Consider the following 27,925-nt stretch of genomic DNA (forward strand, 5'->3'; position numbering starts at 1 on the left):
GGTCATGATCGGGGGTGGCACGGTGGCACAGTGGTCGGCACTGCTGCCTCACAGTGCCAGGGACCCGGGTTCGATTCCAGCCTCGGGTGACTGTCTGTGTGGAATTTGCATGTTTTCTCCGTGTCTGCGTGGGTTTCCTCCGGGTGCTCCGGTTTCTTCCCACACACCAAAGATGTGCAGGTTAGGTGGATTGGCCATGGTAAATTGCCCCTTGGTCCCGGGATGTGTAGGTTAGGGGGGATTAGTCATGGTAAATGTGTGGGGTTACGAGGATCGGTCAGGAGAGAGGGCCTGGGTAAGATACTCTGTCAGAGAGCTGGTATAGACTCGATGGGCCAAATGGCCTCTTCTGCACTGTATGGAGAGGCCCTGGGTAAGATACTCTGTGAGGGAGTCGGTACAGACCTGATGGGCCGAATGGCCTCTTCTGCACTGTAGGGATTCTATGAATTGTTTTCCCTCCTGCTCTGCTTGCTGGCTTCCTGAATGGTGAGAAGGAGTGTTCTGAAGCTCTTTGTGGTGTCACGGTGACGGATAATTTATTTGTGGTCACTCACCCTGGCTGAACTGGTTTATTTTTATTCATTCAGTACCTTCCTGCACCATCAGATGATCCACATTAAAACATGCATGCAGCAGATTGGAAGCTGAGTATTGTTTTGAACAGAGTGCAGCACAGAGACGGGGAAATGCTGGAAACACTCTACAGTTCAGACCCAATCTGGACAAAGAAAGGAAAAATGCTGATGTTTCAGAATGCTGATCAAAGTCTTTGAAATGTCAACAGGTTTCTTTTTTTTTACGTTTGACGAGTATATCCAGCATTTTCTGTTAGTTTTGGTTCAGGCTACACTGTCTGCAGTATTTAGTTATTCTTTTGCTTCCCATTAACTGCATTGGAATGTATTGTTTCAGTATTTGTTAATGTGAACTGTTTGGCTTCTGTCAGGCACAGTGGTAAAAGGCTGAGTGCAGGTATAGAATCATAGAATCCTACAGTGCAGAAAGAGGCCAGTCTGCACCAACCACAATCCCACCCAGGCCCTATCCACATATCCCTACATATTTACCCACTAACCCCTCTAACCTATGCATCCCGGGACACTAAGGGGCAATTTAGAATGGCTAATCAACCTAGCCCGCACATCTTTGGACTGTGGGAGGAAACCGGAGCACCCGGAGGAAACCCACGCAGACACGGGGAGAATGTGCAAACTCCACACAGACAGCGACCCGAGCCGGGATTCGAACCCAGATCCCTGGAGCTGTGAAACAGCAGTGCTAACCACTGTCCTACTGTGCCCCGCCCCTTGTAGTAGCACTTTGTAATTTAGTAGAAGGTTCTTTCTCATGACCCTATTTGGTTCAGGACCTTGGCACAGATAGAGTAAGCAGTTTGATACAAAGGGTGGGATTTTACGACCTTGCTCAGGCGAGATCGTAAATCCCGCCCGAGGCCAATGGAGATTTCCAGTCAGGGCGGGCGGGGCGGGGCGGTAAAACTCCGGCCAAAGTGTTATTTGCGACTGCCATTCTGGGCTGGACTCTTTTTCCACCCTTTCCACCTCCACCTGAGTAAAAATCAGCCAGAGGGAACTGACGGATCTGGCAGCAAGCAGGGCCACTGACAGGAATCTATCAGCCATGGCTCAGTAATAGCACTCTCGCTTGCTGAGACATAGGATTGTCATCCAAACCTCACTCAGGAACGCACAATCTGGGCTGACACTTCAGTGCAGTACGGCAGGATTGTTAGAGGTGCTGACTTTCGGATGAGACCTTCCACCGAGGTCCATTTGGTCCACTTTTATGAACATAGGAATTCAGAGCAGAAGGAGGCAAATTCAGCCCTTTGAACCTGCTCCGCCATTCAGTCAGATCATGGCTGATCTCTCCCTGGTCTCAAATCCACCTCCCCACCTGTTCCCCATATCCCTTTATCCCTTTTTTTTTTAAGAAGAGCAGGGATCCTTTCCCCAATGTCTCGGTCAAGGGCGGCACGGTAGCACAGTGGTTAGCCCTGCTGCTTCACAGCTCCAGGGTCCCGGGTTCGATTCCCGGCTCGGGTCACTGTCTGTGTGGAGTTTGCACATTCTCCTCGTGTCTGCGTGGGTTTCCTCCGGGTGCTCCGGTTTCCTCCCACAGTCCAAAGATGTGCGGGTTAGGTTGATTGGCCAGGTTAAAAATTGCCCCTTAGAGTCCTGAGATGCGTAGGTTAGAGGGATTAGTGGGTAAATATGTGGGGCTAAGGCCTGGGTGGGATTGTGGTCGGTGCAGACTCGATGGGCCGAATGGCCTCCTTCTGCACTGTAGGGTTTCTATGATTTCTATAATATTTATCCCCAATGCTGTTTATGGAACTTCTCCATATTTCTCTTCGGGACATTCTATAGTTGTGAAAAGTGCTATATAAATGGAGGTTTATGCTTCCTTTATTCATTGCTGCTGTTGGTGGAACTTTAATCTGAGATGGGGGATTAACTTTGCCTCATAAAGTTGGCGGTTCTTTCCAAAACGCACATTATGAATCAGGGTGGGAATGGGCCTTGCTCTCCTGGTAGCAAATTAGGAGACTTTTCTCATATTGGAGGAGTCAGTCCAGTAGCAGCCACACTCCTACACCCCTCCTGAGTAATGACTGCATTGCCAGCTGATGAAAATCTGGGTATACGCGTCAGACACTGGAGCAGGCTGCAATATGAGGGAGAACTTCGACAGTCAGGCCTCTCGTGTTTGTTCTGGGAGCCCGTTAGATATGTGGAAGCCAGCAACAACAACTGATATTTATATAGCAACTTTAATGTAATAGAACATCCCAACGTGCTTCAGGGGAGCCTGTTTTATCAGAAAACAAAATTTGACAATGAGCACATAAGGAGATATTAACCAGTGACCAAAAGTTTGGTCGATGCAATAGGTTTTAAAGGGATGTCTGATGGGAGGAAAGCAAAGGTGGAGAGGAACAGGAAGGGAAGTCCAGAGGTCAGGGCCAAGGCAACTGAAGGTATGGCCATCAATGGTGGAGCCATTAGAATCGGAAATGGTCAAGAGGCCAGAATTAGAGGAAGGAGGTATAACTCGGAGAATTGTGGAATTGGAGGAGATTCCAGACAAAGGTGGGGAAAGGCCATAGAGGGATTTGAAAACCAGGATGAGAATTTTACAGTCAAGACATTGCTTGACTGGGAGCTGATATAATTCAGGGAGCACAGGGGTGCAAGGGCAACGGGGATCGGTGGGAATTCAGACACAGGAAGCAAAGCTCGGGTTTTGGTGGGTAGAATGTGGGATATTAGCCAGGAGTACGTTTGAATAATCAAGTCTAGAGGCAATGAAAACTAGATTTAGGGTTTTAGCAGAACCTGGCTAAGACGAGGGAGGAGTCAGCTGGTGTTACAGATGTGACAGCAGCCCTCAATCTGTTCAAACAACAGCTCCCCCATGATGGAAACAGAAGGTGGCAGGGCTGTGGGGTGGTGGGGAGAAAGTGGACCAGCGTCGCCAAGCTGTATTGTAGCTGAGGGTTACAAACATGTCCTCGTTCTGATGAGCAGATAAGGGATCATGAGACCATAAGACCACTAGGGGAGGCAGTGACATAGTGGCATTATCACAGGACTAGTAATCCAGAGACCCAGAGTAATGCTCTGGACACCTGGGTTCAAATCCCACCATGGCTGTTGCTTAAATTTGAATTCAATAAAAAAATCTGGAATTAGAAGTCTAAAGATGACCATGAAACCATTGTCGATTGTCGTATTAAAATAAAAACCCATCTGGTTCACTAATATCCTTTAGGGAAGGAAATCTGCCGTCCTTACTGGTCTGGCCTACAAGTGACTCCAGACCCACAGCAATGTCTTAACCCACTCTTATGCTCTCAGGACAATAAATGCTGGCTGAGCCAGCGACACCCAATCCCACGAACGAATTTTTTAAAAAGCAGAAATAGGCCATTCGGCCCATCGAAGTTGCTCCACGATTCAATGAGATCACGACTGATCTGATAAGATAATCCTCAACTCCACTTTCCCGCCTTATCCCCATAACCCTTGATTCCTTTACTGATCTGCTTTGGATTGTGGAGTATTCCATCTGCTATTCTAGACGTCCTAGGGTTGGGATGACTCCGACTGTTAGTGTGTACTTGCTCTGAACTTGCGATGAATTTTAGTCTATGGATGAAGGTCCACCCATTGTGTAGCTGTACTTCAATCAGATTTCAAATGTTCTGATCCACAAGTTCTTTAGAGAAAGTCCAAAATTGGAACGCTACCAGCTGCTCACTGGCAGCCAGCCATCAATCACAATGTTTATGTAGAATATTAATACTAGTTAATGGGACTAATGTTCTATTGATGCATGTTCCATTCATTCATTGCCAACTGCACCATAGTATCATAACTCAGGTTTTGTGATGTTGAAGGTATATTATTGAATTAACACACAACCTACCCTTAGAACAACAGATTGCAATACATTACAAAGTGTAATATTATTGCAGATACAGGAGACTGCCGCAAACGCTCAGCAAATCAGGCTCAAGGACAACTAGGGATGAGCAATAAATGCTGGCCAGCCAGCAATGCCCATGTCCCACAAATGAATAAAAAAGGCAGCTTCTGTGGAGGGAATGCAGGCGTTGACATTTTTGGGCAAAATCCCTTTGTCTAAGCAATCCATTTTGTTGAAGGTTCCCGTCAGAAATGTTATCTTGTCTCTGCTACTCACACTCAGCAAATCTGGCAACATCTGTACCAGGATTCCCTCATATCTTTGATTTGATTAAATTTATTATTGTCACATGTCTTGGTATGCAGTAAAAAGTATCATTTCTTGCACGTTATACAAAGCATACCGTTCATAGAGTACACGAGAGATGGAAAGGAGGGAGTGCAGAATATAGTGTTACAGTCATAGCTAGGGTGTAGAGAAAGATCAACTTAATGCAAGGTAAGTCCATTCAAAAGTCTGATGGCAGCAGGGAAGAAGCTGTTCTTGAGTCGGTCGGTACGTGACCTCAGACTTTTGTATCTTTTTTCCGACGGAGGAAGGTGGAAGAGAGAATGTCCGGTGTGCGTGGGGTCCTTGATTATGCTGGCTGCTTTTCCGAGGCAACGGGAAGCGTAGACGGAGTCAAAGGATGGATGATATTGCAGTAAATGTGGGCTAGTGGAGGCCTTGATAATGGGAATGTGCAGTTAGAGACACCTCTTTGATCCAGTTTCATTCCTGTAACATTCTACTGGCTCCTAAGTCATTGAGATGCCATTTTAAAATAACTGAATGCTGGATAACCTTTCCATTGTTTTACCCTATTTTTCCTTTCCCAGTGTTTTTCTTTCAAGTAGTGACGGCAGATGAGATTACTGCTGGGTCGTGGCTTGAGTGAGTTACGGAGTGTGAAGAATCTAAGTAGCACACACACACTTCCAGTGCTTCCAGAGTAATGACTGTGGCCGGAACTTTACCAGCACGTTGCCCTGATACGCCTGCCCCGATTCTCCTGCATTCTCCATTGGCCTCGGGCAGGATTGTACGAACCTCGGGCGGACGTGCCAGTAAAATTCTGCCCTGTGTGTCTTTGCTGAGGGTAACAACCCTCCCTCTCTGTCAGGATCAATAACTACCAGAAGCTAGATAATTGACGTTTGCAGTCTTCCCCGACCTTTCCCCTTTCCTCGCTCCTGTCCTGAAGGTGCATCGTTCTGTGTGCACGGAGTGCATTCCAGCCACTCGTCAACTTTTGAGGCAAAAGTGTGTATGTCAGCAGCCTGTTCAACCACAGGAGGCATCACAATTGATGGTGTCCCTTTATTCAACGTCCAGCCCTTCCAGCAGTGGAATCTGAGCATTTTTTCCCTCCCTTCTCTGTGAGGTACTGAGGCTACTTGAAGTCCCTTCGCCCTAAGCAGAGGTTTGCTGCTAAAATAGAAAAATTCAGAGAAGGCCCAAAAGAAAGGGAAGGTTTTTGCAGTGCCTCATACTATTTTTAAAATGTTACTGATATCAAATACTGGCAGCAACAGGGATGAAGAATGGGTTTTTCTCAGCATGGCTATTGGTTACTTCAAGGATTTTCCAGAGAAACATCTTTGTCCACAAGTTCATCAGGCAGTGCTCTGGACGTAACATCCTAGAGACCCTGCGGGAAAAGGAGATGGTGGATCCTGTTGGATAGTTCCTTCATCAAGAGTCTTCGGCAGAATGCCTCATCACCAGAACTTCCAAACAAGCACCAAGACCTAGCTTGGCTGGTGGTGAGAAAGGCCCTCCCCATCAGATCCTTCCTACACGCCCGGAGACTCACCCCACCTGCACGTTGCCCTTGAGGTGACTGTGGCGGGGAAGAGACCGCCCTCCACCTCCTTGTGAAATGTGCCTTTGCAAAGCAGGTCTGGAGGGAGATAAGGTGGTATTTGTCGAGGTTCATCCCGAGATGCTGTATGACGCAGGACTCGGTGCTCTACAGGCTGTTCCCAGAGACGCACACCGAGACAGCTGCTGGAGATTCATCAACTCGGTGAAAGACCCTCTTTGGTCCGCCCGAAACCTGTTGATTTTCCGGTGCAGAGAGTTGTCCTCAACCGAGTGTTACAGACTGGCACATTCCAAAGCCCAGGACTACGTGCTGAGGGATGCACTAAAGCTTGGGGCAGCTGCTGCAGAGGTGCAATGGGGGAAGGTCGGTATCTAAAGCCCACTAGCTATAGCGAACTGAGGGGAGTGGAAATATATAGAACCCGCTCGGATTGTATGACTCACATTGGATGTACACAGTGAATATTACATATATCACAACTGCAGTGAAACACCTCAGAGTGCAACCTGATTGATGGAGAAAACTTAAATATCTTTGCACCATTTGTAATAACCAATTTGAAATGTCTGTAACATCTCTTTGACTGTTTGAAGCAACTTATGTTGTAGAAAGCCTGAATAGTATTGTACTTTAGGTGACAGCCATTTTGAAATGTTTTTAATATTCTTTCAGATATTTTACAAGAAGTATATTTTTGGAAAAACCATTTCCATTAGACTGGCTGTGTTGTGTTTCCCACAGGGCAGTGAAGATGGATGTACTCTGCTGTCGCAGAATTGCTTTGCCTCAGTCACTGACCCACAGTCATTCCCCTCAGGAATTCGCATTGACTATGTTCTCTACAAGGTAAGGGACTGGACCCAACGGCACTTCACAAAAACAAGTTGGCTGGTGGGGAAGGGGGGGTGGAGGGAGGGTGGGTGGGGATGGGATTTGAAAGTGGGGGAATGAGTTTGGAAATGGGAGCTGTCGGAACAATTAAGTGATGTGTGTGTTGGGGAAATCCTAGGGATCGAGGGGATTCCCTGTGAAGTGTGAGCACCTGACAACTACAAGTGGTGCAGCGCCTGGGAAGAACATTCCGTACTCGGACCACGAAGCTGTGTGCGCCACACTGAGTGTCCAGAAAGACAAGACTGCTGTCAGCGAGGACAGACGTGGTGAAGGTAAGCCATGTTCTTGTTTGATGTGGATCCAGTATCCACTGTGCTTACTAGTAGTGCTTTAGCTTTTATTAGACCGAGCAAGAAAAAGGGAGACCTGATAGAGGTCAGGGAGTAGGGGTTGGATAGTTTGGCCAGAGTAATGTTTCCACATGTGTGGATCTAGCACTAGGAATTGTAAATATAAAATGATCACTAGTAAATCCAGTGAACAATTCAGAAGGAACATTGTTACCCAAAGAGTGGTTAAAATGTGGAACTTGCTACTACATGGAGTGGTTGTGGTGATTAGCATTGATATGTTGAAGAGGCAGATAGATGAATACTCGAGGGAGAAAGGAATAGGAAGATATGTTGACAGGGCGAAGGAGCTGGACACTGGTGTAGACCAGTCAGGCTAAATAGCCTGTTTCTGTGCTGTAAAATTCGATGAAATTCTTTGTGTTAACATATTGGACATTGGGCTAACATGGAGTATAGAGACTTAGCTGCAAAGGTTGAAGTGCATTTAAACACAAGTTTTACAGTCTTGACACACTCTGATGTCTTTGATTTACTCGTTTGTCAGCTGTTGTTGTGCTGAATAAAAGCACCTCGCTGGTTAACGCACTGAATCGCTGAGTATTATCCACTCTGTAAGCTCCCGGCTTCAATATCCAGTCTGTGCTGAGCCATAGCTCGAACAACAGGCTGGGCACTGAAGCTGGCCTCACTTCTCATGGAGTAAGGCCAGTAAGTAGTCTCACAATGCCAGGTTAAAGTCCCAACAGATTTATTTGGAATAACGAGCTTTCAGAGCACTGCTCTTTCATCAGGTGAATGGACAAACATCCTATTCATCAGGCCCACTCACCTGATGAAAGAGCAGTGCTCAAAAAACCTGTTAGGCTTTAACCTGGTGTTGTGAGACTTCTTACTGTGCCCACCCTGTCCAATGCCGGCATCTCCACATCTTGGAGTAAGGAGAGGAATGTTACTCCTTTTCTGAACCTGTGTACGAGGACAGGATCTTTCTCCATTGTAATAGCCTCAAAAGTTAATAGAATGCTGATGACCCCGTCTAAAAATGATGCCAGAGGCTGTGTAATCATAATGGCACGGGAGACACTGTTCTCTGGAGAGATTGTGAAAAGCATTCTTACATGAGATGTGGGTGTCGCTGGCAAGGCCCGTATATTGTTGCCTATCCCAAATGGCCCTTGAACTGACTGTCTTGGCATTTCAAAGAGGAGTTAAGAATCCACCATATTAATGTTGGCCTGGATTCACACCAAGGCCGGACAGCAGATTTCCTTCCCTCAAGGACATTAGTGAACCTGATGGATTTTCACGGCAATCGATGGTAGTTTCCTGGCACCATTACTGAGACTGGCTTTATATTCCACATTTATCAATAGCTGTTTGGAACTTAAGTACTGCCATTAAAAAAGAAATATGTCGAAGCTTTAAGAACTCAGCAAAGGAGGACCAAGAAAGCGATAAAGAAAGGGAAAAGAGAGTATAAATGCAAACTGGTGAGGGACATAAAGCAGACTGTAAAAGCTTCTTTTGTGTATGCAAAAAGGGAAAGATTAGCTAGGACGAATTTGGGCCCATTACAGATAGGGACAGAAAATCTTCCAGAAATGCTGAGTGACAAAGAGATATGTGAAACTGAGGAATTAGAAGCAATTAGCATTAGTAAAGAGGTAGTACTTGAAAAGTTAATTGGATTGAAAGTTGATAAATCCCCTGGGCTGGGTGATCTTCATCCCAGAGTGTTGAAGGAGATGGCTGGAGAGAAAGTGGATTCTTAGGTGGTTATCTTTCAATAAATATTCGATAGATTCTGGAAAGGTTCCTGCAGACTGGAAAGCCGCAAATATAGCACCACTATTTAAGAAGGGAGGGAGGATGGAGAACTACAGATTTGTTAGTTGATGTCAATAGTAGGGAAAATGTTAGAATCTATTATAAAGGATGTGATAATTGGAAAATGGGGCAGAGTCAGCATGCATTCTTGAAAGGGGAATCATGTTTAACGAACCCGTTGGAGAGTTTTGAGGATATTACTTGTAGCTTTGATAAAGGAGAACCTGTAGATGTGGTGTATCTGGATTTTCAGAAGGCTCTTGATAAGGTCCCACACAGGACGTTAGTAAATAAAAGCAAAGCTCATAGGATTTGGGGAAATATACTAGAATGGATTGAGAACTGATAAACAGATAGAAAGCAGAGAGTAGGAATGAACGGATCATTCGCAGGATGGCAGGCTGTTACTAATGGGGTACCACAAGGATCAGTGCTGGGTCCACAGCTATGCACAATCTACAGAAATCATTTGGATGTGGGGACCAATTGTAATATTAAAATTTTTTTTTTCCAAATTTGCTGATGACAAATTGGCTAGAGGTGGTGAGATTGCACCGTCCCAACATTCACGGGCAGAAGCAGACACCGCAGCTGCTTCTGGGTCCACAGATCACACGTGACTGAGTGTGATATTCAGAGCTTAGACTGAGCTTCATTAACCAATCTCATCACAAGCAGAAGCCATCAATTGTCATCCATATCCAGGTCAGAGGTCCTGGTCCTGGTCGCAGTCCAGTGAGAGGTGGCGGAACACTTGGGTGAAAAGCTGGATTTTAAGAAGGCTTTTAAAGGAGGATGTCACCACAGAATGAAGGGAAAGGTTATTTACAGAGAGGGTGGTTTAGACAGCAGAGTGCTGGAAGCAGATTTCGTAACAGTCTTTAAAGTGAAAATGGATAAATATTTGAAAGGGTAAAGGAATGGCGATATGTGTGCAGTTCTTTTAGAGAACTGATACAAGCATGATGGGCTGAATGGCCTCTGTACTGTAAAAATCCTTGATTTCGCAATCCAGCTGTTCAAATATTTCAATAATTCCATATATCCAAAACGAACCAGGATGTGGTCTAATTTTAAATAAACATTGTGCAATTCCTTGAGAAATTCAATGTTTAAAACTAGATCACACCCTACTTTCATTTTGGATTGAAGTTGTTGAGTTGTGTGCTGTAGTAAATCCATGGAGGCAAAAGTCCTGTCACCAAAGTTCCTTTATTTACAAGATCTCATCATAACATACAGAGTGCTCACAGTGTGCTATCTGCATCAGGAGTGCAGAGGATATGACACTCCTGTTTAAATACAGGATATGAGGCTCCCAGATTAGGCCATCAATTAGCAGTCAATCAGGGAGTTCATATTCAGGTAGGCCAAGCTCAATTGCCTGATTAAAGTCATCACGTATGCGATGCTGCTTTCACTTTGTAAATTGCAAGAGACATTGCCTACAATTCAAAGTAAATTGTATAGCCTCACCAATTAGTTCCTATGATACAGAGCCAGCCAATGACTGGGATTACCAGTTGGGTCAGTGCCTGTTTATCCCGCTACTCCAAGGGAAGAAGTTACTGAACAGGTTCCAATTTTGCTATTAGCTAGCGAACCACCTCCCCATCTCACTCTTGTTATTGACATCTTAAAGGGCCCCACTTGGAGTAATCTCTACAAATTTACGATCGAGAAATGTATTTAACACGTCACAGCATGGTAGCTTCCCCTACGGGTATAAATTGCTCTTGTTTTAAGAAGATTTCTTTTTCCCTCAAGTTTCCACCCAAACTCATTCTCATATCGTCAAACACAAATCTGCCATGAACCAATGCGATCGAGCAGCATTTTTAAACCTGAATTAAAATTGCTTTACAACCTGTCCCCTGGTATTTTTTAATTATAAAATTAAATTCAGAGAGCACCCAGAGGCATCCCACGCAGACACCGGGAGAACACGCAAACTCTACACAGGCAGTGACCCGAGGCCAGAATTGAGTCCGGGTCTCTGGCGCTGTGAGGCAGCAGTGCTAACCACTGTGCTACCGTGCTGCCCCAGTATTACCTATGAATAATCTGATTCCAAATTACTGAACAATGCTATTTTAAAATATATTGAACTATTGCCTCATTTTATTGGAATATAGTAGTAAATTAATGAATTTTTAAAAAATTGTAAAGTTTTTACCTCGTGCCTATTCGGGTGCTTTGTGCCCGAAAGAACCAACATAATTTTTTGAGCCTCCTCGAAGGCCCAAAACCCAAGCACTGTCAGCAGAAACTCGCAGTGGTGATGGACAGATTTTGTGAATGAGGTTTCTAACACAATGATTTTCAACTCAAAAATCATACAAAATGGATGGTTGGAATTTTACAGCCCCGCCCGCCACGGGAATCGGAGCGGGCAAGGGGAGGAACATAAGAACTAGAAACAGGAGTAGGCCATCTAGCCCCTCGAGTCTGCTCTGCCATTCAATAAGATCATGGCTGATCTTTTCATGGACTCAGCTCCACTTACCCGCCAGCTCACCATAACCCTTAATTCCTTTACTGTTCAAAAATTTATCTATCCTTGCCTTAAAAACATTCAACGGGGTAACCTCAACTGCTTCACTGGGCAGGGAATTCCACAGATTCACAACCTTTTGTGTGAAGAAGTTCCTCCTCAACTCAGTCCTAAATCTGCTGCCCCTTATTTTGAGACCATGCCCCCTCGTTCTAGTTTCACCCGCCAGTGGAAACAACCTCCCTGCTTCTATCTTATCTATTCCCTTCATAACCTTATATGTTTCTATAAGATCTCCCCTTATTTTTCTGAATTCCAATGAGTATAGCCCCAGTCTACTCAGTCCCTCCTCATAAGCCAACCTTCTCAACTCTGGAATCAACCTAATGAACCTCCTCTGCACTCCCTCCAGTGCCAGTATATCCTTTCTCAAATAAGGAGACCAAAACTGTACACAGTACTCCAGATGTGGCCTCACCAGCACCTTATACAGTTGCAACATAACCTCGCTGTTTTTAAACTCCATTCCTCTGGCAATGAAGGACAAAATTCCATTTGCCTTCTTAATTACGTGCTGCACCTGCAAACCAACTCCTTGTGATTCTTGCACAAGGACACCCAGGTCCCTCTGCACAGCAGCATGCTGCAATTTTTTACTATTTAAATAATAGTCCATCTTGCTGTTATTCCTACCAAAATGGATGACCTCACATTTACCAACATTGTATTCCATCTGCCAGACCCTCACCCACTCACTTAGACTATCTATATCCCTTTGCAGACTTTCAGCGTCCCCTGCACACTTTGCTCTGCCACTCACCTTAATGTCATCTGCGAATTTTGACACACTACACTTGGTCCCCAACTCCAAATCATCTATGTAAATCGTGGACAATTGCGGTCCCAACACTGATCCCTGAGGCACACCACTAGTCACTGATCACCAACCAGAAAAACACCCATTTACCCCACTCTTTGCTTTCTGTTAGTTAACCAATCCTCTATCCATGCTAACACATTACCCGTAACACCATGCACCTTTATCTTATGCAGCAGTCTTTGGTGCGGCACCTTGTCAAATGCCTTCTGGAAATCCAGATACACCACATCCACAGGTTCCCCATTGTCTACTGCGCATGCTCTCAAAGAATTCCACCAAAGTAGTCAAATATGACATGCTCTTCATGAACCCATGCTGTGTCTTACTAATGGGACAATTTATATCCAGATGTATTGGCCAGCAGGATTAAAGAAAATCCCAAGACTTTTTATACATATATAAAGAGCAAGAGGGTGGCCAGGGAGAGGTTGGCCCACTCAAGGACAAGGGAGGGAATCTATGCGTGGAACCAGAGGAAATGGGCGAGGTATTAAATGAGTACTTTGTGTCAGTATTCACCAAAGAGAAGGACTTGGTGGATGATGAGTCTGGGAAAGGGTGTGTAGATAGTTTGAGTCATGTTGAGATCAAAAAGGAGGAGGTATTGGGGTTCTTGAGAAACATTAAGATAGACAAGTCCCCGGGGCCTGATGGGCCAGAATACTGAGAAAGGCAAGGGAGGAAATTGCTGGGGCCTTGAGAGAAATCTTTGTATCCTCACTGGCTACAGGGGAGGAGATGAAATCGAAGTTCTCAGCCGAGGGCTCAATTTCTGCCCCACCACCAAAATAGACCCCATCAGTCTCGCAGCAGACACAGAGGAATTCATCAGGCGAATGAGGCTGCGGGAGCTCTTCCACAAATCCCAAGACGCCAACAGCGAACACAATGAGACAGCCAATGAACCGGAACAGCCGACAGAGATCCACAGTGCAGCAACCGAAGAGGAAAGAGTCGAATTGGACTCCTCCGGAAGGCCGCTGCCCTCGACTTGACATGTGTGCCCAAGCCGTCAGGAGGTGCGTCAACACCAGATTCATCAGCCGCACTCACAAGACAGCCCAAACATCATCCAAGCACAACGCAATACCATCCGCACTCTCAAGACCAACCGCAACATTGTCATCAAACCAGCAGACAAAGGAGGGGCCATCGTCATACTGAACAGAACCGATTACTGCAAAGAAGTGTACCGACAACTGAACAACGAGGAACACTACAGACAGTTACCCGCAGATCTTACTAAAGAACACACCCATCAACTCAACAGACTGATCAAGACCTTTGATCCGGACCTTCAGAGCACCCTCCATGCTCTCATCCTACGTGTACCCCCATGTTGGAGATCTCTACTGCCTCCCAAAGATACACAAGGCAAACACACCCGGCCGTCCCATCGTATCGGGCAATGGGACCCTGTGCGAGAACCCTTCCGGCTACGTCGAAGGCATCCTGAAACCCATTGTACAAAGAACCCCCAGCTTTTGTCACGACACTGCGGACTTCCTACAGAAACTCAGCACACAAGGAGCAGTTGAACCAGGAGCACTCCTCGTCACAATGGATGTCTCGGCACTCTACACCAGCATCCCCCATGATGATGCCATTGCTGCAACTACCTCAGTACTCAATGCCGACAACTGCCAATCTCCAGATGCAATTTTACAACTCATCCGCTTCATCCTGGACCACAATGTCTTCACCTTCAACAACTAATTCTTCATCCAGACACACACAACAGCCATGGAGACAAAGTTCGCACCTCAATATGCCAACATCTTCATGCACAGGTTCGAACAAGACCTCTTCACACAGGACCTTCAACCGATGCTATACACTAGATACATCGATGACATTTTCTTCCTTTTGGATTCATGGTGAACAATCACTGAAACAACTCTATGATGACATCAACAAGTTCCATCCCACCATCAGACTCACCATGGACTACTCTCCGGAATCGGTTGCATTCTTGGACACACACATCTCCATCAAGGACGGTCACCTCAGCACTTCACTGTACCTCAAGCCCACGGATAACCTCACGATGCTCCACTTCTCCAGCTTCCACCCTAAACACGTTAAAGAAGCCATCCCCTACGGACAAGCCCTCCGTATACACAGGATCTGCTCAGATGAGGAGGATCGCAACAGACACCTCCAGATGCTGAAAGATGCCCTCATAAGAACAGGATATGGCGCTCGACTCATCGATCAACAGTTCCGACGTGCCACAGCGAAAAACCGCACCGACCTCCTCAGAAGACAAACACGGGACACGGCGGACAGAATACCCTTCGTTGTCCAGTACTTCCCCGGAGCGGAGAAGCTACGACATCTTCTCCAGAGCCTTCAACACGTCATTGATGAAGACGAACATCTCGCCAAGGCCATCCCCACACCCCCACTTCTTGCCTTCAAACAACCGCACAACCTCAAATGGACCATTGTCTGCAGCAAACTACTCAGCCTTCAGGAGAACAGTGACCACGACACCACACAACCCTACCACAGCAACCTCTGCAAGACGTGCCGGATCATCGACACGGATGCCATCATCTCACGTGAGAACACCATCCACCAGGTACACGGTACATACACTTGCAGCCAACGTTGCCTACCTGATACGCTGCAGGAAAGGATGTCCCGAGGCATGGTACATTGGGGAGACCATGCAGGCGCTACGACAACAGATGAATGAACACCGCTCGACAATCACCAGGCAAGAGTGTTCTCTTCCTGTTGGGAACACTTCAGCGGTCACGGGCATTCGGCCTCTGATCTTCGGGTAAGCGTTCTCCAAGGCGGCCTTCACGACACAGGACAACGCAGAGTCGCTGAGCAGAGACTGATAGGCAAGTACCGCACACATGAGTACGGCCTCAACCGGGATCTTGGGTTCATGTCACACTATCTGTAACCCCCATGACTTGCCTGGGCTTGCAAAATCTCACTAACTGTCCTGGCTGGAGACAATACACATCTCTTTAACCTGTGCTTAACCCTCTCTCCACTCACATTGTCTGTATCTTTAAGACTTGATTACCTGTAAAGACTCGCATTCCAACCATTATTTTGTAAATTGGGTTTGTGTCTTTATATGCCCTGTTTGTGAACAGAACTCCCACTTACCTGATGAAGGAGCAGCGCTCCAAAAGCTAGTGGCTTGTGCTACCAAATAAACCGGTTGGACTTTAACCTGGTGTTGTGAGACTTCTTACTGTGTTTACCCCAGTCCAACGCTGGCATCTCCACATACAGGGGAGGTCCCAGAGGATTGGAGAATACCCAATGTTGTTCCTTTGTTTAAGAAGGGTAGCAAGAATAATGCAGGTCATTACAGGCCGGTGAGCCTTACATCAGTGGTAGGGAAATTATTGGAGAGGATTCTTCGAGACAGGATTTATTCCCACTTGGAAATAAGTGGACGTATTAGTGAGAGGCAAAATGGTTTTGTGAAGGGGAGGTAGTGTTTCACTAACTGATCGAGTTTTTCGAGGAAGTGACGAAGATGATTGATGAGGGTAGGGCAATGGATGTGGTCTACATGGACTTCAGTAAGGCCTTTCATGGCAGACTGGTGCAGAAGGTGAAGTCGCATGGGATCAGAGGTGAGTTGGCAAGGTGGATACAAAACTGGCTCGGTCAAAGAACATGATGTGGAGATGCCGGCGTTGGACTGGGATAAGCACAGTAAGAAGTCTCACAACACCAGGTTAAAATCCAACAGGTTTATTTGGCAGCACAAGCTTTCGGAGCACTGCCCCTTCATCAGGTGAGTTATACCTCACCCGATGAAGGGACAGTGCTCTGAAAGCTTGTGCTGCCAAATAAACCTGTTAGACTTTAACCTGGTGTTGTGAGACTTCTTACTGTGCTTATCCCAGTCCAATGCCGGCATCTCCACATCATGTTCTTACCCGGTCAAAGAAGACAGAAGGTAGCAGTGGAAGGGTGGTTTCTGAATGGAGGACTGTGACAAGTGGCATTCCTCAGGGATCAGTGCTGGGACCTTTGCTGTTGTAATATATATAAATGATTTGAAGGAAAATGTAACTGGATTGATTAGTAAGTTTGCGGATGACACAAAGGTTGGTGGATTTGCAGAAAGCGATGAGGACCATCAGAGGATACAGCAGGATATAGATCAGTTGGAGACTTGGGCGGAGAGGTGGCAGATGGAGTTTAATCCGGACAAATGTGAGGTAATGCATTTTGGAAGGTCTAATACAAATAGGAAATATACAGTAAATGGCAGAACCCTTGAGAGTATTGATAGGCAAAGGGATCTAGGTAGTCAAGAAGGCATATGGCATGCTTGCCTTCATCGGCCAGGGCATTGAGTTTAAAAATTGGCAAGTCATGTTGCAGTATTATAGAACCCTAGTTAGGCCGCACTTGGAATATAGTGTTCAATTCTGGTCGCCATACTACCAGAAGGATGTGGAGGCTTTGGAGAGGGTACAGAAAAGATTTACCAGGATGTTGCCTGGTATGGAGGGCATTAGCTATGAGGAGAGATTGGAGAAACTTGGTTTGTTCTCACTAGAATGACGGAGGTTGAGGGGTGACCTGAAAGAAGTCTACAAGATTATGGAGGCATGGACAGAGTGGATAGTCAGAAGCTTTTTCCCAGGATGGAATTACTAGGGAGCACAGGTTTATGGTGCGAGGTTTAAAGGAGATGTATGAGGCAGATTTTTTACACAGAGGGTGGTGGGGCCCGGAACTCGTTGCCGGGGGAGATAGTGGAAGCTGATACGATAGTGACTTTTAAGGGGCATCTTGACAAATACATGAATAGGATGGGAATAGAGAGATATGGTCCCCGGAAGAGTAGGGGGTTTTTGTTCAGTCGGGCAGCATGGTCGGTGCAGGCTTAGTGGGCCGAAGGGCCTGTTCCTGTGCTGTAATTTTCTTTGTTTTTTTGTTCTATGTCTCACTATTTCTTCCTTGATGATAGATTCAAGCATTTTCCCTACTACAGAAGTTAAGTTCACTGGCCTATAGTTACCCGCCTCTTGTCTACCTCCTTTTTTAAACAGTGGCGTCACGTTTGCTGTTTTCCAATCTGCGGGAACCACCTCAGAGTCCAGCGAATTTTGGTAAATTACCACTAGTGCATTTGCTATTTTTCCTGCCATCTCTTTTAGTACCCTGGGATGCATTCCATCAGGGCCAGGAGACTTGTCTACTTTTTGCCCCATTAGCTTGCCCAACACTACCTCTTTCGTGATAATGATAGTTTCTAGGTCCTCACCTACCATAACCTTACTGTCATCAATTTTTGGCATGTTATTTGTGTCTTCCACTGTGAAGACCGACACAAAATACCTGTTCAATGCCTCAGCCATTTTCTCATTTCCAGTTATTGCATCCCCCTTCTCATCCTCTAAAGGACCAATGTTTACTTTAGCCACTCTTTTTCGTTTTATATATTTCTGGAAGCTTTTGCTCTCTGTTTTTATATTCTGAGCTAGTTTACTCTCATAATCCATCTTACTTTTCTTTATAGCTTTTTTCGTGGCTTTCTGTTGACCTTTAAAGATTTCCCAATCCTCTAGTTTCCCACTAATCTTTGCCACTTTGTATGCATTTCTTTCAATTTGATACCCTCCTTCATTTCCTTAGATATTCTCTCTTTTTGTACAGTCCTTCTCTCTTTTTGTACAGTCCTTCTCTCTTTTTGTACAGTCCTTCTCTCTTTTTGTACAGTCCTTCTCTCTTTTTGTACAGTCCTTCTCTCTTTTTGTACAGTCCTTCTCTCTTTTTGTACAGTCCTTCTCTCTTTTTGTACAGTCCTTCTCTCTTTTTCTACAGTCCTTTGTGGAAAGATCCGTTGACCTCAGGCGGGATTTTACAGTTTTGGGACAAGCCAGGCCATAAAATCCCCCTCATTTTGTCAGCTTTATCATTCTACAATCTTTTGTGCTGCTTACACCTGTCTCAGTAAAGTGCATTGTAGAAACAAGCACAACTGAGCCCAAACTCCAGGTCAACATTCCCTCTAAGCTGCAGAATCGTGCAGCAGTCCAGAACTTACCATGCAGGGGGACAAAAGAAATACTGTGCACAGGAAGCGGTTCCCCTCAGATGTGCATGTGTGGCTGTGCGTCAAACATAAAGGGACCTTGCAGTGCAATAAGTAGGCTGTATGCAACACAGCATTAGAGGGAACGTTGCTTCCAGGGCAAGTCCTTTAAGCAGAGGGTTATCATTCCTATGCAAGGGCTTCTCAAATAAGTCAAATGAAAAAAGCTAGATTTCTTAACAAGTAAGGGTTTTTAATCATCAACTGGTACCATGTTTCACATTTCCTTGTGTTCATAACTGCTAGAAATTCCTCTGAAGTTTATAATCCAATTTTGCAGCGGTTTTATATGATGAAAGCTCTTTTGCCAATTCATGCGTGTAAACTGAATAGGACATTTCTTCCTCAGCACTTCCCTTTCCTCCTGTTAACAGCTTTCTAATAACTCAGTCCTTAGCCAAGCTTTTGGCTGATGGCTTCCTTGGGTTACATTTTGGTGAAGCCCTTTAGGATATCCTTCTGCAATAAATACACAATATATAAATGCAAATTTCAGGTTCTTTCAGATCACCAGCATCCACGGTACTTTCCTTCTATATAAATGCAAGTTGTGGTTATCATCCTCTACATGTCACCATCTATTTCATCAAGAATTAAACATTCCTGGATACAAGCTGTTCGGGAAAGATAGGAAGGGGGCTGGATGGCACTCTTGATAAGGATGAATGTAGCAGTGCTGAGAGAGAGGAAGCCCCAAAGGGGACCAAGGGCAGAATCCATTTAGCTGGAGCTAAGAATCATCGAATCCCTACAGTGCAGAAGGAGGCCATTTGGCCCATCAAGTCTGCACCAACCACAATCCCACCCAGGCCCAATCCCCGTAACCCCACACACTTACCCTTCTAATCCCCTGACGCTAAGGGGCAATTTAGCATGGCCAATCCACCTAACCCGCACATCTTTGGACTGTGGGAGGAAACCGGAGCACCCGGCAGAAACCCACGCAGGCACAGGGAGAACGTCCAAACTCCACACACTCACCCGAGGCCGGAATTGAACCTGGGTCCCTGGTGCTGTGAGGGAGCAGTGCGAACCACCATGCCATCATGCTGCCCTCAGGAACAAAAAAGGTGCAATTACATTGCTTGGTGTAGTCTATAGACCCCCCCCCCCCTGCCCCACCCCACCCCTCCCAACCAGTGGGAAAGATGTAGAGGAAAAGAAAATGCAAGGAAATTACAGAAAGGTGCAAGACTTATAGTTGCGATAGATGTCTTTAATTATTCACCTCTGAAGACTTGAATCTTAACTCTGTTCCTCTGTCCACAGAATCTGGCAGGCCTACTGGGTTTTTCCAGCGTTTCCTGTTTTTATTAATTATCTGAATCTTTGTTTGTCGGGATGGCGGTAATGTAAAGGGCAGAGAGGGGCAAGGTCCCTGGGATGTGTTCAGGAAGATTTTCAACGGCAGCAGGTTTGCAGTCCAATGACATGCTTCTTTGGAATGAGGTGGGACACGTGGATAAAGTGTCAGTAAGGGAATACTTAGAGGACAGTGATCATTGTTCCATAGGTGAGGACAAGGTGCAATCCAGAGTAAGGATAATTAACTCGGGGAAAGCCACCTTCAGTGGGTTGAGAAAGGATCTGGTCCAGTTCAACTGGAATCAAAGGTTGGCAGGAACGATGGTATCCAAACAATGGGCTGCCTCCGGAGAAGAGAGAGATTGGGAACAGTTAAAGGGACAGCAAAGTAATCCAGAGCTCCTTGGATGACATAGAGATTGAAATGAAGAAGAAAAAAAATTGTGCTGATGACAGATGTCAGGTGGACAATACAACCAAGAACCAGGCTGAATGTAAAAGGTCCAGAGAGGAAGAGAAGAAACAAATAATAGAAGCAAAGAGAGAGTATGAAAAGAGACTGGGAGCTCATGTAGATGTCTAAATAGTAAAAAGGTGGTAAAGGATGAATGGGGTCATTTAGGGACCAAATAGGGGATTTATGCTTGGAGATAGAAACTTGCTGAGATATTGAATGAATACTTTGCATCTGTTGCTCGGGTCACGCTGAAAGTGGAGGTAATTCAGTCACTTGAAGAGTTTAAAATTAATAAGGGGAATTGATATTGGAAATGCTGGGTGCAATCTTCCAGCTCTTCACGCTAGCGGGATCTTTCTGGTCCTGCCATTGGTGGGAGAATCGAGAACCAGAAGGCACAGATTTAAAGTCATTGGCAAAAGAAGCAAGGGTGACACGAGGAGAAACATTTTCATATAGCAAGCGGTTAGGATCTGAATACACTGGAGTGCGGCGGATGCAGGTTCAACAGAGGCATTCAAGAGGGAATTGGATTGTTAACTGTAAGGGAAGACTATGCAGGGCTACAGGGAGAAGGCAGGGGAGTGTCACTAGGTAACTTGCTCCTTCGAAGAGTTGGCGCACACGGGACAGGCCTCCTGTGCTGCAACGATTCTATGATGGGTGGTTGGAACCTCTTTAGCCCTGTTGATGCTGTACTAAGTGCCTGATTTTGTTGCAGATACTGACCCGCAGCTTGTGGACATTCTAAACGAGGCTCGGGCGGAGCTGAAAATCGGCATTCACGGGGCGGAGAAGGTGCGCTACTCCTCTGGCAGGATGGCAATCCTGGGCTTCATCCTACTGCTCCTGGAGATAGTCATAGCCATCATACCACTTGTCACCACCATGGCAGAGAACTCGTTCCCCAAGGTATCCTTCTATATCCTGGGGATGGTGGCCTTTGCTGTGGTCCTGCTCGCCGGTATTCTCTATGTATTCCATACCATTGAGGTGAAGATGTTGCAAGGCACAGAGGACCAAATGAGGAACGCCATCCAGGCTTTGCAGGAGCGACTGAGTCGTTAGCGGAAGTCAGTGGACATGTTTCAGACCAGATTAAATTGGAGCTGGAGGTTGTAATCAGACCTCCCCTGCACAATCTATAGCGAATGCAGATCTCAATGATATTGTGTGATCTCAATCCTGCATGTTAATTATGTGACTTCATTTGTCAAATACATTCCAGATGGCTGTACAGGTCCAGAGGGAACAGAAGCTAGGATTTGATACAATTTAATTGTTTCACTCAATGGAAGCCTGATGAAGTGCGCTTCCAGTGCACAGTAAACCCCCCCCCCCTTCTCTCCCCCCCCCCCCCCCCCTTCTTTCCCCCCCACCCCCCTCCATCTCCACTCCGTTTTTATTCCACCTTATCTGATTAACCTTTATTTAAGAATGTGAAGACAGTGAATTTGCACAGAAATCCCCTGTATCTTAGCTCTGGTTTGTGAAGAGGCCCAGTTTATAACAGGGAGGTCTGATCTGGTGGTGGAAATCTATCCCTCCCCCCCATCTCGGCTCCTTCACCAACCCATTTCTCCCTGAAATAATCCTGAGTCAGGAACTGAGGAAGTTTCTGATGAAGGAGTGTAGTGGTTATGTCACTGGACTTGCAATCGGGAGAACGAGTTCCGTTCCCAACCCTCCCCCCGTGACAGTTTGAGAAGTTGAATATATTTATAAAACAACAGTAAAAGTGACCTGAAAGTTGTTGGATTGTCATAAAAACACAACTGGCTCACTAATGTTCCTTAGGGAAGGAAAGCTGCTTTCCTTTCCTGGCCTGGTCTGCATGTGACTCCGATCTCTTAGCGGTTGAGTTTTTACATTCCTGTAAAATAACCCAGTGAGTCACTCAGTTGTATCAAGTGTTACAAGGAGGTACGGACACGGGCATTTCAGCAGGAAAGTCCATCCCCAACGTTTCAAGACACCCAGCAGTGGGCAATAAATGCCGATCTTACCTGCGTTACCTGAGAGCTGTTAGCGAAGGAATGTCCAGGTGAACATCGCAACCAAAGCTACGCCGGCTCAGTGAAGCCTTCAGAGCCAAACTTGACTTGCAGATTTTGAGCTGATTGTCAGGAGGCTTTAGGTGACAGCACTTATCCCAGAACTGGGAATGAGAGAAGAACATGATTTTATTCATGAGAGTTTATTTTCTTGCAGTGCAAAGGGGTTTTATCCAGTAGTGTTCTCTCTGGGTCAAAACAGTGTTCCTGGTCCCCACCCCATTATGTCTACCAACCTCAGAGTCTTAGTTCAATTTCGGAAATGGTTTTAAGTGCATATAAGGACAAAGAGATCCTGTTTTCTTTGTAAAATTTGACACTATTTTGGACTGTCCCTATGGGACATTTAACCTCCAGGGATTAGTGAAGGACAACAAATAAATATTCAAAAAGAATAGCTGACCCAGAAAAGTAATTGAAGGGAATTGACAGGAGATCTTTCTAATATTGCTCTCCTAACAGTTAAATCTCTCAAAAACCTGACCTCACCAGAACTGGGACTATTTGGGCGGGAGTTTCCAGCCTTGCTCATCCCGAAACTGTAAAACCCCACCCGAGATTAACGGACCTTTCCACAGTCCGCCCCTCGCCTGCTCCGATTCCCGTGGTGGGCGGGATGGTAAAATTCCCGCCTTTGCGTTCATTTGAGTGTTTCTGAGATTTAATTCTTTCCGAAATAACCTTCAATTCCATTCTTAAATAGATGTTTATACATCGTTTTTAAATGCATTGGGAGATAACTGCTTTTGTTTCGAGCCTATTCGAGATGTCATCTACTTTGGGATAGAAAAAAATATACTTCATGTCCCAAGTCTTGCTTGAACCTTTCTGGTTCCGTATCTTTGTTTTCTAATTCTGCACTTACACCTTTGGAGGCAATGAGCTCTTCCCATGCTTGCACAGACCAGCGAGAGTTAGCCATTCTGCTTTGATTGATTCTTGGAGATTTTATGGTATGATTTCCTGCCTCTAGCTGTCTATCCCCAATTGTTGTTTTTCCTCCATGCCCATCCTCACTGCACACTCCCTCCCCAAAGTCTATAGAATGGGATTGGGGGAGACAGTGGCTTGCTGGTAATGTCACTGGACTAGTAATTCCAAGACCCCAGCTAATGCTCTGGGGACAGGGGTTCAGATCCCACCATGGCATCTGGGGGAATTGAAATTTAATTATTAAAAATCTGGAATTATAAAGTTAGTCTCAGTAATAACCGTGACAACTACGCTCAATTGTTGTAAAAAAAACATCTGATTCATTAATGTCCTTTAGGGAGGGAAGTCTGCCGTCCCTACCTGGTCTGGCCTACATGTGATTCCAGAGCCACAGCAATGTGGTTGACTCTAGACTGCCCTCTGAAATGGCCCCTCAGTTCAGGGGCAATTGGGGATGGGCAATAAATGCTGGTCTTGCCAGCGATGCCCACTTCCCATGAAAGAATAAGTTGTCAGTACCCCATTGGAGAATTGCCTACAGTCAGTTAAGCAGCCTTTTACCCATCTCCAATAATTTTATGAAGTGATTAATGGTAGTAATGTTTTTGAAAATATGAGAATAAATACAATCGATGGTTTTTTTCCTGAGTTTCTGACAGGAGTTTAATCTTTAATTCTTGGACACTTCTGAAGGTTTGACAACTGAATGCACCATCCAGCTCTACCGGTTACATTAAAACTTTAGGCCTGGCTTCTCTCTCTCAATGCCGCTAACGTAACTGTATCGAGACGGAAAGTGCCTATTGAGTTAATCAGCGAATAAGAGTTTGAATTGCCTATTTACAATGAATAAAACATCCATGACCTTTAATGAAAGATATATTGTTAATATAATGTGAGCCCTGCCCATGCTCTGGGTGGGAGTTTTTGATGCAGTTGAAGATGATAAGACTTTATATTGGATCATGTAACCAGCCTGCACTGATGGGTTGCTTGAAACAATGCCTTGAAGAAATGTTATTTTCCTCATGTGTGTGTATGTTTTTTATTCAATGTATAAAATTATGGATGGTGAAGGAAGCACTTGTTGAAAAATGTGAGCAAATCTTTTGGTTGGATCCTGTTCCTCATAATTCAAGCGCTGGAGAGATTGTGTTCAGTAACTAGAAGCTGATCAGTAAATTGAGCGGCTATGGTTTCTGTCACGTGACCTTCTCTGAGTGGAAATGTTTGCCTCAGTATTGCAGTCTCAGATAGGCCTCGGTGAAACACCTGAGAACAAGAATGTAGTGGGACTACCTGGTTGTGGGCAAACATGCTTCGACCCGAACCTCAGGATGGGGTGGTTATGGAATTGCAGAGCTGTGTGCTCAGTCCCAAACTGCTGACCTATCCGTAGAATGTGGAACAATGGTATATAACAATCCAATCCAGTGCCTAACTCTTGAAATGTTGTGGTTTCCCCACTGCTCTTGGCCATAAACAACCAGACACTGGGCATCATTGTAGTTGTGGTTCCACACATATTCCTTAACTACTGGCCCGTTTCTTCTCTCAGACCCAACCCATCACACAGGAGAATGCTGCAGCTCTCAATAAGGCATTCCTGCACAGCCACGTGAGTCTTGGCTCCCAAGAGTATGATTCAACACTCCTTAAATATCTGTTTGAAGATGGGGTTTCTATTCTGATCAAGGAGATAGGTGGGGAGAGTGTCTATCATCGTTGTTGGGTACTTGGTAGCTGCCTCAAGCACACCTAGGCATAGGACCACTTTATGTGGTGAGAGGTTCTTCCCTTTCCCAATGACATGCCCAAATCTCAGAAATATATTCCCTCCTCCAAAAATGAGTCATTGTCATTCCCCGTACTAGAGTGGCACAGTGGTTAGCACTGCTACTTCACAGCGCCAGAGACTCGGGTTTGATTCTAGCCTTGGGTGACTGTGTGGAGCTTGCACCTTCTCCCCTTGCTTGGGCGGGTTTTCTCCCACACTCCGAAGATGTGCTGGTTAAGTGGATAGGCCATGTTGAATTGCCCCTTAGTGTCCCAGGATGTGTAGGTTAGATGGATTAGTGGGCTATGGGGATAGGACCTGGGTAAGATGCTCTTTTGGAGAGTTGGTGCAGATTCAATTGGCCTGAATGGCCTCCTTCTGCATTGTAGGGATTCTATGATATATTAGCCATCTCTGATTGCAAAATTGCCAATTTCTTGATAAATTGGGTACCCTTTTAAACAATGATGCTATACTCATTCGGAGCCGGATGAGACTGGTCAGAAAGTTCTCAAGTGCGACCCTTTCAGCCAACACAAGAGGCCTTCATTCCATCAGGCTGGGCTAACTTTGAACCAACCTGATGCCTAACCTACTCCTCCACACTGATAGACAATACTCAGAAGGGGGAGGGGGGACAAATCATTGGTTTAGATTGGAAATAACTAGTATTGGTTTGTGTATATCTATATGTGTGAGTGTACACCAGACAGCTCCATCCTAAAAGAACCCTCCATTCTATTTAGTAATAGGTGCATTGTGTTAGAAAACCCAGTTTGTGCTGGAACACTTTTAATTTAACAGTGACTGCAGAGGTAGGTTCCTGTGTGCTGTACAGCAACCTGAAATCGAGAACCCATCTCATTTGCATTATGTGTCGGGGCCTAATTCTTAGATGATTAGTCTCAGGAAGACTTAAAAAGAAAAACCCATTCTATCAGCTCTTTCTGATCCATTTGTTACAGCTGATTTTATTGTGAACTTATTTGCTGTAATAAATGGTTGTGCAGCTTGCAAGAACATGATAAAACTTGTCTTTCTCTTTTCTATATCCCAGGCTGTACAATGGCAAATTAGAGTTTGATTTCTGTGGATAAATTCAACTGGATGCTTGCAACCAAAAGTTGTTAGTTGTGTATCTGATTTGTCAACATTACATGTCTCGTCTGTATCACAATGAGTCAGTGATATTAAAACACTGGCTTCTGACTTAGCCCCAAGCTCCTCATACTCCCTCAGCAGAACCTCTTTTCAAATCTTACCCATGTGGACCTCAATCACTGGATCCTTCCCCTCCCACTCTACCTTCCTGTCCAGCCTCAAGGAGATGCCCTTAACCTGACACTGGGCAGGCAACACATCCTTTGGGGTTCGTGCTCTCATCTGCAGGAAACAATGTCTACCACCCTAACGATATTATCCCCTACTCCAACTAGGTTCCACTTCACTGCCCCACTTGAATGTCTTACTGTACCATGGTGCTGAAGTAAATTGGCAAACTAATAAACAGGAGTCTTACCTACACACTGACTTCTCTTCCTTTCAAATGTTATCCGCACCCTACCTTTCCCAGAAACATTAACACCTTGCCTATATGGCCATCATTCATTGATGAGACTTGCTATGACGGCATTCCTATTTCACTCCACTCCCCATCCACACCGGCACTTCCAGCAACTGGACAATAATCAGGAGGGATAATTTTATTTGCTTATCCCCCTCCTTTCTCCTCGGGTGTTGACACCAATTGTGTCCTTATTCTTGGTTCAGTTGACAGAACCTTGCCTATCACTGCAGCCCTGCTTCCCCCCCCCCCCCCCCCCACCACAACCCAACCCCGCCAGCAAGTTCCCTGATTCAAGGGCTGCAATCTAGTGACCTTATTCGCCATGAATGCAAATCCCACCAAGAGCACTGAATCTTGCGAGAGGGCTAAAATGGGATTTGCGTCAGCGAAATTGTAGTTTGAGATCTTCCCCCGTGCCACTGCTGGTGATGTGATTAGGCTCATGCCCAGTGTGGGAGTGAACCTGATTTCCATTCATTTCAATACATTTAATATCATTCAAGGGCTTGATGCTGAAGCATCTGCACACGATGCTTCCTCTCGCTGGGCAATCTGACGTCACTCTGGTGTGAATCAAGCAAAAAACTAATTGTGAAGACCATGCCCAGGACGTGGAGGTGTCAGGAGGCCCCGGGGATTGAGGAAGAAGGCTGAGCATTGCCACCTGGCATCCTGGCATTGACTCTTGCCATGTGGCCAGTGCCAATTGAAGGGGCAGTGCCAAGGGGACTCTGACGGGGGGGGGGCGGTAACCCTGGGGTTCCCCTTTTGTGTGATGGGTGGGGGAGAGGGAAGAATCCAGAGGACAGCAGAGGGCTGGGGGGGGGCGCGGTGAGCGAACCCCATTGTTGGTGTTGTAGTTGGAGGAAGGGGGGGGGTCTGATCTCCGTAGGTGCCCTTTAAAAATGGCACCTCATTCTTGGAATCCCCGTGTTGCTGGTGTGTTTAGGCCCCGCCCCTCCAGCTGGCTGTGTGATCCTCGTCAGCCTCTGAAATTGCAGAGTCACAGAAGACTACAGTGCAGAAGAGGC

At 45.7% G+C, this 27,925-nt stretch overlaps 2 protein-coding genes across 6 annotated transcripts in view; both read left to right on the plus strand.

Moving 5' to 3' along the window:
- Positions 1–26,347, plus strand: part of LOC144479157 (sphingomyelin phosphodiesterase 2-like) — a 103,412-nt gene extending 77,065 nt beyond the window's left edge. For all 5 annotated transcript variants that reach the window (XM_078197718.1, XM_078197714.1, XM_078197715.1 and 2 more), the window contains exons 9-11: positions 7,064–7,168; positions 7,332–7,488; positions 21,285–26,347. In XM_078197718.1, the coding sequence (XP_078053844.1) occupies positions 7,064–7,168; positions 7,332–7,488; positions 21,285–21,631 (609 nt within the window). In that variant the 3' untranslated portion in view covers positions 21,632–26,347. The remainder of the gene's footprint in view (positions 1–7,063; positions 7,169–7,331; positions 7,489–21,284) is intronic.
- Positions 1–27,925, plus strand: part of rpl10a (ribosomal protein L10a) — a 368,503-nt gene that overhangs the window by 162,227 nt on the left and 178,351 nt on the right. The gene's annotated exons all lie outside the window — the stretch shown is intronic.

This window comes from Mustelus asterias, chromosome 25 (genome assembly GCF_964213995.1).
Source record: "Mustelus asterias chromosome 25, sMusAst1.hap1.1, whole genome shotgun sequence".
NCBI lineage: Eukaryota > Metazoa > Chordata > Chondrichthyes > Carcharhiniformes > Triakidae > Mustelus > Mustelus asterias.